At 48.4% G+C, this 9,240-nt stretch overlaps 1 protein-coding gene across 4 annotated transcripts in view; it reads left to right on the top strand.

The window, feature by feature from the left end:
* The window catches only part of ASCC1 (activating signal cointegrator 1 complex subunit 1), a 35,441-nt gene extending 26,841 nt beyond the window's left edge, over positions 1 to 8,600 (top strand). For all 4 annotated transcript variants that reach the window (XR_012056647.1, XM_030275689.4, XM_030275690.4 and 1 more), the window contains exon 10: positions 8,023 to 8,600. Coding sequence is in view for 3 of the 4 variants with exons in the window: in XM_030275689.4 (XP_030131549.4) it covers positions 8,023 to 8,139 (117 nt within the window). In the remaining variant the exon portion in view is untranslated. The remainder of the gene's footprint in view (positions 1 to 8,022) is intronic.
* The last annotated feature ends 640 nt before the right edge of the window (positions 8,601 to 9,240 follow it).

Here is a 9,240-nt window from a genome sequence, read left to right as displayed (position 1 = left end):
GTTTGGCTTATGGGGGGCTGCTCCACCCTGAGTCAGCCCATGGAAATAAAAAAGAGAGGCAAATGTCCTTAAAGTGAACCTCTGACTATGCTTAGCTGAGGGATTTGTCATGTTTTGGGTACCGTGGATGGGTGCAAAGAGTCCAGGGGACAACAGTAAAATAATTGGAGGGGTAGAAAATGTCTGCAAGCTGGGGCTGAAAGAGTCGTTTCAAGGGTAATAAGGGGAAGGAAGGCAGCATGTAGGAAATACTCTTGAAGCTTAGAAATGCTTTTGCCAGTAGTGGATGATAAAGTGATAAATAATGGGCTTAAATTGCAGCAAGGGATCAGGAAAATCTTTGTAAAAGGGAGGATAAGGAAGCACTAGAGGAGCTGGGAAAAGGGGGTCCTGATTGTTTTGAGGGAGCAGAGATGTTAATCCAGGATCTGCCACCACCAAGCTCCTCCTGCCTTGGAGAAGGGGAAGATGGTGGAGCTGATGACCTTTACTGGTCCTTTCTTCATTTTGTCACTTCATGATTCCTACATGGAATGTGTGCAGAACACCCATGAGATGGCATCTGTGAACGTACCAAGAGCTTCTTGGCGTTTACGTGACATTTACTTTGGCTCAGGAAATAAAAATATAAAAAGGAAACCTCCCATCATGCGCCTTGGATCTTTCTCCATGAACTTGCTGCTGCTTCTTGCCAGAGAGAGATGGTTATGTTGTTTCCAAGGGACTGCACCAGTGATACAACAGTAAGGGATTTTCCTATATCACAGAGGAGATAGCCCTGACTTGGGTATCTCCCGAGAGAGGCCACTGGGACTTTTATGACACAAGATTTTCTCCCTCCTGAAGTCTGCCTGCTTTATTCTTCCTAAGGGAGGTGAGGTGAAAAGGTCTCTGCTGCTGCCTTTTAAATCTTGCCAGAGGCTGGAAGAAAAGGAGAGGGGAAGGGCTGTTCCCTGTTAAAGGACTGGATGCTATATTGGGGATGGAGAGACACTCCAGAGCCAGCTGCACACTTGCAGAACAAAACAATGTGCAGCCTTGTGGCTGGTGCTGGTGGGGACAGCCCAGGTGACAACTGCCCTCTCTTCCTTCCTACCCATCTTCCGCCCTTGTGACTCTGCCCAACATTTTCCAAGGCTATAACACCAGAACAGTCTTGGAAAATGTGGGATGGTCAGCCAGCCGTCCTTTAAAAATCCATGGAAAGGAAGCAGTTGCTAATTCGGGGAGGAGGTTGGGAATGCTGGGAAGAGCTGCCTCTCTGGATGAATGTCTGCCTGCTTTTCCTATGCTTCTCATGCGTTATTCCTGGAAAGCTTCCAAGCACAATTAAACCTCTGACAGATAATCATTGGTGGCCTGGTGTCCAGGGTGAGTAACACAGGAATCAGGTATTTCTTTTTCTGGCACCAAATTGTTGCAGAAAATTTTGAAAGTCAAAAATAGAAGGAAGAATAATCTCATTTAACAAACTCCCCAGATCTTGACATTTTGCCTGGTTGTGTCTCATCTCCTGAGAGCCACTAGGGGCTTTGTTTTGGGGTTTGTCTGTCATAGTTTTGGGGAGTTTGGGTCACAACTTAGACAGGGTTTGGTGACTTTTTTGGGATGAGGAAGAAGGAGCTCTGCCAGCACATACTGCAGCCTGGGAACTGTGGCAGCTGTGGAGATAACAGCCTTCTGGAGAGGTCCTGGCAGGTCTGTGTGGGAGGCTGCAGGACTGGGATGCATTAAACAAGTAGGTGAGATCCCAAAAGCAGAATTGGAGGCTGGGGTTTGTGCAGCAAAGGAGGTTAATGAGAGGAACTCAGATGGACAGAGTTTGCTGGAGTTCAGTGGACTCTCTTAGAGTCCATCAGTGTTTCTGAGGGTTATGTTCACATTTCAGAATTTTTTAAGATTTTTAATATTTCCATGTTTTTGCCATTTCCTCTATCAGTCCTTTTCGCCTGGTGCTGGTATCAGTAATCCGGCAATTTGCTGAGGAGTCAGCGCCTTCCTGCTGTGTCTAGCATGGGAACTGCAGCTGTGCTTTGGCCAGATGATTTGGAAGGGTGATTGTTCTCTGCTCTCTCCAGTGTTTTCCATCCCAAGCTGTGGACATGTTACACAAACTTTAATTTGAATACATCATCCCTTACGAGGTGGAAAGATTTCCAGGGGAGAGCGCAGAAAGTCTGCAGACAAACAGGTTTTGTTGCTCTGTGTTGAGGCACCTCTTCAGAAACGCCGCTTAATTTTTCTCCATGCTTGTCAGCAGGTGCCTGGGATTTTGTTGTTCCTCCCCTTCCCCAGAGGGGATACCAGCACTGGAACATGCTGATTTCCAACAGAAAGCTCCTGGCTTTCCAAGCCTGTTCCCTCATTCACCGCTGCTCCTGATCGGGACATGCTGGGGCTGTGCTGCTGGCAGGCGAGCTGGTGAGTGTTGTCACTTTGTGCAGAGCAGCTGAAGCTGTAAAGCCTCCAGCTCCTCCAAAGCCTCCGTTTAATCTCCTTCTTGGAGCTGTCCGTGCGCTGCCATCACTTGCTGGACCCTGCTTCCCAGCGCTGGGTTGTCTGTCAGCATGATCTTCCTGCAGTGCTTTACCATGGAGGCACAGCCCAGTGGTGCTCATACTCTTCACACCCTTCCTGGTGGGATCTTGGAGTGGATAAACATCTTCCACCCAGGAGAAACAGCAGAGGAGGGATTGCTGGCGTCCCATCCTCAGCATGGACCACGCAGCGGGAATGAGGGCGAGTTCATCCACAGCCCAGGCTCCTGGAACTACGAGCCTCTTCCTCCCAGCCTCTGGGAAGTTGCTAATTTGTGTGTTTGTTCCAGATATGGGAAACAGGACCCTCCCTCAGCTCCCTGCCTAGGGCAGCAGGGGTTTGTGAGGCGGATTGTCACAGGCTAATGACATTACAGTGCTGAGTCACCGGGGACAGTTTTGTGCTGTTGATCTGTAATAGCCCAGCCCTAAGGCACTGCTTTCTGGGGCTGGAGTTCACAACAAAACTCCCTGCAGTCCAGGGAGGTGTGTGTGTGTGTACACATTCATTTTATCCCATTGTATCACTGCTTGTTAGTGGGAATTTTTAATTGCAAGGCATTGCAGTGAACTGTTGCTCCCTCAGCATTTCCAAGGTTCTCAGCAGAGCTGCTTGGACTTTTTATCAATTCAGGATGAGTCTTTTTTTGGCTGACTACTGTAAACGACATAAGGCTTTAAAAACTGATCAATAATCCTGATGGTAGTGGCAAAATCCAGGCCAAGGCAGTGTGAATGTGAGCCAGAGATTACGTGAAGGAAGTTTTAAATACCTCTGACTCCCTTCCTTTCCGTGGATTTATTTTGTCCTCCCACTTCCCAGTGCTTCTCCAGCTGAATCCATTAATATTTCTCATGCTTGTTGAGCCCGTGACAGGTGATTTAAAAGCCCCAGTTTGCATTGGCACCTTCGCTCTTCATAAGCAGAGCTGAAACACATCGCTGCTGTCCTTCAGTGGATTAGCTGTGATTTATTGCTGTTGTTCCAGGCTGGAGCACAGAGGTGCTGTCTCATTCCAGGAGGGCTGTCTGTGGGAAGCAGGCCCCCTGAGGAGGACAGCTTGACAAACACCCGCACTTGGGAACACGACATTGTTTAGGTGCCTGTTTTAACTTCTTCATTGAGGAGTCATCCTCCTCCTTGCCTCAGCAAAACCTACTTCACAGGCTCAAAAAGAGGAAGAAAATGTGGCAAAGAGGCATCCTGGGTTTGATTTGTTGCTCTGCCTTTGATAAGGAAGTTGTTGCGGTTTAGGGGTTGAAGTTTGTACGAGCAGTTTTGGCTCAGGTTTGCAAGGAGCGAGCAGTTTGATGTGTGATTCTGTCTCTCCCAAAACAAGTCTTCAGCCTCTTGTCTCCCTTCAGAAAATGGTTGTCCCATCCCAAGGGAGGTCTGCTGGGTAGTTTGTGGGTAATGGAGGGGAACAGACCTCAGAGGAAGAAGGGTTTCCAGTATCTGAACAGAATCGTCTTATGGGGGAAAATGTGGTGTCAGAAATGACTGTGTGCTGCTGGCTTTTCCTGACTCAGGATAAATGACTTTGGGGGGAGAAGTGGAGGAAAACTTGCTTTCTGGGAGCTACCACAGGGTTGCCTGCCTTTCATCATGACCTGAGTGGTGTGTCCTTGGACCCAGTCCCCAGGATGGGAGAGGAGGAGAGAGGAGCACTTGGGCCTATGGTAGTTTGCAGGCTGACCTGTGAAATATGGGTTATCCATCATCCAGTTCTCTCCTTCTCTTGGGAACTTGTGGATTTTGGGGAGGGCTGTGTGGCTGTAGTCTGTGCCATCCCCCACAGATCCTCGGATGCTGCTGCTGTCACTCTCCAGGCACCTGCTCTGTCCCCATGGGAGATGCAGGCAATCCTCAAGGAGTATTTCCCAGACCTTTGGCTGTGGCTTGAAAGGCAGGGCACATCCCTGGGGTTTTTGCTTGGAGATGCTGGGTCTGGGGTTAAAAGTTAACAGTGCTCTTTCCTTATTCCATTCTAATTCAATTTGGGAAGGCAGCAGGGAGATGGAAGGCACTTAGTCCTCTAAGTGCTATTCCCTTGATGGGAGTTAGTAGCTTGCACTGCATGCGTGGTGTTGATTCTGTAAGCTGACCTTTACCTCCATCAGGTTCATTCTCATTTATAATACTTTAAAAAAAAATCCCAACCTTCATCCTCTTATTTATTCCTTGGGCATCGAGGACATAAATCCTTCAGCATGTTTGGATTTATAGAATTACTGTGCTTTTGCTGAGTCTCGTGTCCCACTCCAATCAAATGACACGGCTCTGCAGGTGACTGCAATTCTCCTCCCCTGCCTCCCTCCTGGCTGCTCCTGATGCACATCTCCTCGTGTTCCCTGCAGCCTTTTCGGGGGAAGGTGGGCCCTTGGCAGCCATTGGAAAGGACAGGAAGAGGAGTTGGCCAGTCTTGGGGGTATCAGCAGTTGCTTCTGAAGGGCAACAACCTCCAAGTACCTTCTTTCCTGGTGCAGAATAAAAAATGCTAAGATGCTTTCCCAGGAGACATTTCATTAGCTGTGCTCCAGGGCTCCTCTGAAACCAGAGCGTTTCTGTGGTGGCTGCAGAGAGGGGGGAGTTATAAATATCTTTCTTGGCTTCTCCTCAAGATAAATAGAAGTGAAAGTCAAAAGCAGAGGCTTGGCTCTCTGCAATCTCTTCCCAAGTCCCCAGGGGCCCAAGTGCAGGATGCTTTTGTGATGGGAAGCCACTTCCTGGTGTTTCAGAGGTCTTGGAGGATTGCTCCTTGGTGTTTCAGAGGTGTTGGAGGGTGATGTTTGAGGGGCCTGTCTCCACACTGCCTGAGGCAGGTCTCAGATGTGCAGTGATCTCTGTGCCTTCTGTGCAGTGGCTTCTGTCATGGGAAGCCTCAGGGAGCACAGGAGCATCGGTGAGAAGCTGACCTGAAACAAGAGCAGAAAAAAGTGTCTGTGGTTGTCCTCTAAATCTTGTAGCATGTTTACTCTCAGAAAGTACAGCCATATTACCAAAAATCAATAGTTCTAGCAGCGTTCCTCCCTGAGAAACACACAGCTGCTTGAACACACGGGAGGTGGTGAATCTTAAAAAGGCCAAGGGAATACAAAGTGCTTTGGTACAATGGCTTTGCTGCACTTTTAGCAGTGTACAAATGGAGGGCCCTTGACCTGGGCAGTGTCATCTGGGGCTTCCCAATCATCCTTCTGCTGTGACATGCCTGAGGCTCTGTGAGGCAAGAGGGGCTCGGGGGAGGATTTGTCTCCTTAACTAATTTTTGGTTTGATGTATGTGTGTTTAGTAAGAAAAACAGGTTGTGGTGTCCAACAATAGCATAAACAAAACTCTTCCTTTGGTTATTTTGTGGAAAGGTTTGACTTCTAGTGCTGCTGATGGGTCTGGCACATCCCAGCATTTAATTTGTTTTCTTCATAGAATTCTGGAATGGTTTATGTTGGAAGGGACCGTAAAGTCCACCTTGTTCCATCCCTCTTGACATGGACAGGGACACCTTCGATCAGAGTGCTCCAAGGCCCATCTAACCTGGCCTTGCACTTGCAGGGACAGGGCAGCTTCTCTTGCCATGGCCTCCCCACCTCACAGGGAGGAATGGTTTCCCAGTATCTAAATCATGCTCTGGCAGTGGGAAGCCATTCTTCTTTGACTCCATGCCTTTGTCCAAAGTCCTTGTGCAGCTCCCTTGGAGCCCCTTTAGGCACTGGAGGAGGCCCTCTTCAAACCCTGGTTCTCCTTGCTTCCCAGCACACCTACCAGTCCCTCTGTTAGGAATCAAGAGAGAGGTTATTTCTCTTTTTCCTGGGTGCAGAGTGCTCTGTGATGGGAAGGAGTGACAGTGAGAGCAGCCACTGTGACAGGGACAGGTGTGAAGTTTTGGGGTGAGTGGGCACAGTGGCAGAGTATTGCAGGGAGTCCCAGAGAGCAGGAAACCATCTTTCCTTCTGAGGTCAGCCAAAACAAAGAGAAAGGTGACCAACCCCTTTTTACTGCCATCTCTTATTAATGAGATATTTTATCCTAAGTCCTCCAACATGAAAGATGCAGGCTTTTGGGAACATAATTAATCTTTCTTGTATAAATCTTTAATTGTATGAAATGGAGTTTATGTGGCTGTCATCATTTCTCTTCTTTTCCTCCTCTCCCGGTTTGAGATGCTTCCTTAGCACAGCTTCTTTTCTGCAGGCTGCTCTTCTTTAGGGCAGTGACCCCGTGGAGCCACCACTCACAGTGTCCCTTGAGGCCATGCTGCTGCCCTGGGGTCTCTTGCTCTGCCCCAAGAGGGGCAAGGAATCACTTTCCTTATGGTTCTTTTCCTTTGTGGAGTAACAGCAAACCCAGGAATTGTCCTGAAAGAAAACTAGCTGGTCTCCTCTGGAAAAAAGGATGTAGAATACTCTTGGGACAAACAACAAAAGAGCAGTTGTGCCAAAATCAGTGCCAGGCAGAGCCAAATGCCTCTTTGGAGGAGGTGAAGTGCAGCCTTTCAGATGCTAAGTAGTTATTTGGGATTTCAGTCAGTCCCTCTATGGAGGAATTGATGCACCATTGGCTCCAGGAGGATTAATGTGTTGGCTTTCCTTCTTGCCTTCTGTAAAGGGCAGGAAGGGCTGTGGGACTGTCTCAAGCCCACGCCTGCAGGGACAGATAGAAAATTGAATAGGAAACAGATGGAATGGACATTTTGGAGATCTCCAAGGTGGGGAGAAGTCACTGCTCAGGTTCTCAGTGACTCACAGCTCTCTGGTTAAACAGAGCTTCCAAATTAGCATCTCCACCGAGAAGCTTTTCCTGAGGCACAGCTGATGTTCCCAGGTAGAGCAATTTCCTGCTGCTTAATGGAACGGGAGGAGCACTTTGCGCTTGGATGCAATGCTTTTCCAGCAATAAACTTCTTGTAAGAAATTGTGATGTCATTTTGTTTGTCTGCTTCGTGGGTTGGATTAATGGGCAGGGACACACCCCCCGGGCGCCGGAGTTGGCTTCCTTTCCTTAATTTACACTCAAGTCTTTGCCGAACAAAGACGGATTTGTTGAACAAAGCGGGGTCAGTGCTGGGATGAGGAGCCTTGTGCCTCCAGCCTGCTACTTTGAATTAGGACTGAGCTGTAGCTGTTAAGTCCTGCATCCTGTGGCCTGGATTGGTGCAAACCTCCTGGCCTCAAACCTTGCTCCTGCAGAGCCTGCGACCTCAGGAGCCACCTGGGGGTGGTGCCTCCAGAGCAGTGGTGCTTCCCCACACTCTCTTAGTGACACAGGCAGCAAAACGGGAGGTTTGAGCAGCTGCTGCTGTACATAAAAAGAGTTCAAGTGCAGTCTTTAGTGGGAAAAATAATCTAAAGAACACTTGGATTTAAAGGCAAAACCGATCTGTGAGTAGAGGCTTTTGACAGGGCCAGCTCCTGCAAGAGAGCTGTGGGCCAGCTGCTGGCTCCATTTCTCTGCTGCCCTTCAAGTGGTTTTTTTTCTTCTTCCTTTCAGCTCTTTGAGAACTTCCACTTCGGGGAGGTGCAGCTGGACTCGGTGCGTCTCTCCCAGAGGTTCTCCTCAGACGCCTCTGGCTACTATGCAACATCTGGGCAGCTGTGCTTCTCTTGAGGCGGCCATTGCAGGTCTGCTCTGTGCATGATCCCTCAGTGAAAGGTTTTAGAGGACACGAATCTTCAATGGGAACCTGGGAACTCCAAGCTGGGATGCCTCATGACTCCTCCAAAGCATGGGAACCATGACATTTCCCTGCAGCTTTTCCCACTGCTCACTTCTTGGGGGTTGCCAAGAGTCCTTCCTCCTTCCCCCAAAATGTCACGAAGTTGCCTCTTTGATGTCTGTGGATGGCCGATTTTCCAGGAAAACTACTAGAACTGGGGCTTTTGGGGCATCACCAGTGTTGAAACATGGCTTTTTTTCAGAAGAAGGAAGTTCTTAAAATAAGTATTTAAAATCCAGGAGAGCTGTGCTGGAGCACGATTTAACAATATTGAGGTCAGGCATTGCTTGGATCTCCAGCAGTGTGCCTGTGTGATGTAGATCTCCAAATAAATGAATTCCCTTCAAAAGCAGAGTGTTTATCTCCTGTTGCATTGATAGTTTCTGTAATTAAACTTCCAGCACAGCACATAACTATGATAATGAGAAAGCACTGACGATTAGAGCGCTTTCCAGTGACCGTTTCAGAGCGTGTCAAAAAACATATGCCTTGTAGGTGGATTCTCCATTAAAAGCAGCACCAAGCATTTTGATTCCATTGTGAATCCTTCAGAGATCTCAAGACAACGTTGTTTTTTTCCTGTAAATCTCCACATTTGCTAAAAATAGCAACACAGGATTTCAACTTGCCCTAGGATGAACGCTTTGGAAAATGGAAGGTGCTGGTGCTTGGGTGTTTGGTAACAAAACAGGTGCTGCTGCCCATTCCTAGCTGCTTCCATGGGTGTGGAATCATGCTGTGGTAGAGGTGGAGAGTGTCTCAGCCAGGGATAGGGGTGCTTTAGTAGAACCCACGTGTGCTAGTGATCATTTCACCCCATTTCTTCCCTCCACAGTGAGCTGGCTGTTTGGCCATGCACAAACAGCAGTGGGAGTCATTCAGGAATTGGGATTGCTTTTCATTTTCCCCTCAAATGTGTTGCTGTTTATGTTTCCCAGACCAAATGGCCTGTCTGTTTTCAAGCCTGCCTGTCAGGCAATCAAATCATCTGT

The sequence above is a fragment of the Taeniopygia guttata genome, chromosome 6 (genome assembly GCF_048771995.1).
Source record: "Taeniopygia guttata chromosome 6, bTaeGut7.mat, whole genome shotgun sequence".
NCBI lineage: Eukaryota > Metazoa > Chordata > Aves > Passeriformes > Estrildidae > Taeniopygia > Taeniopygia guttata.
This window is presented reverse-complemented; position numbering and strand designations above follow the sequence as displayed.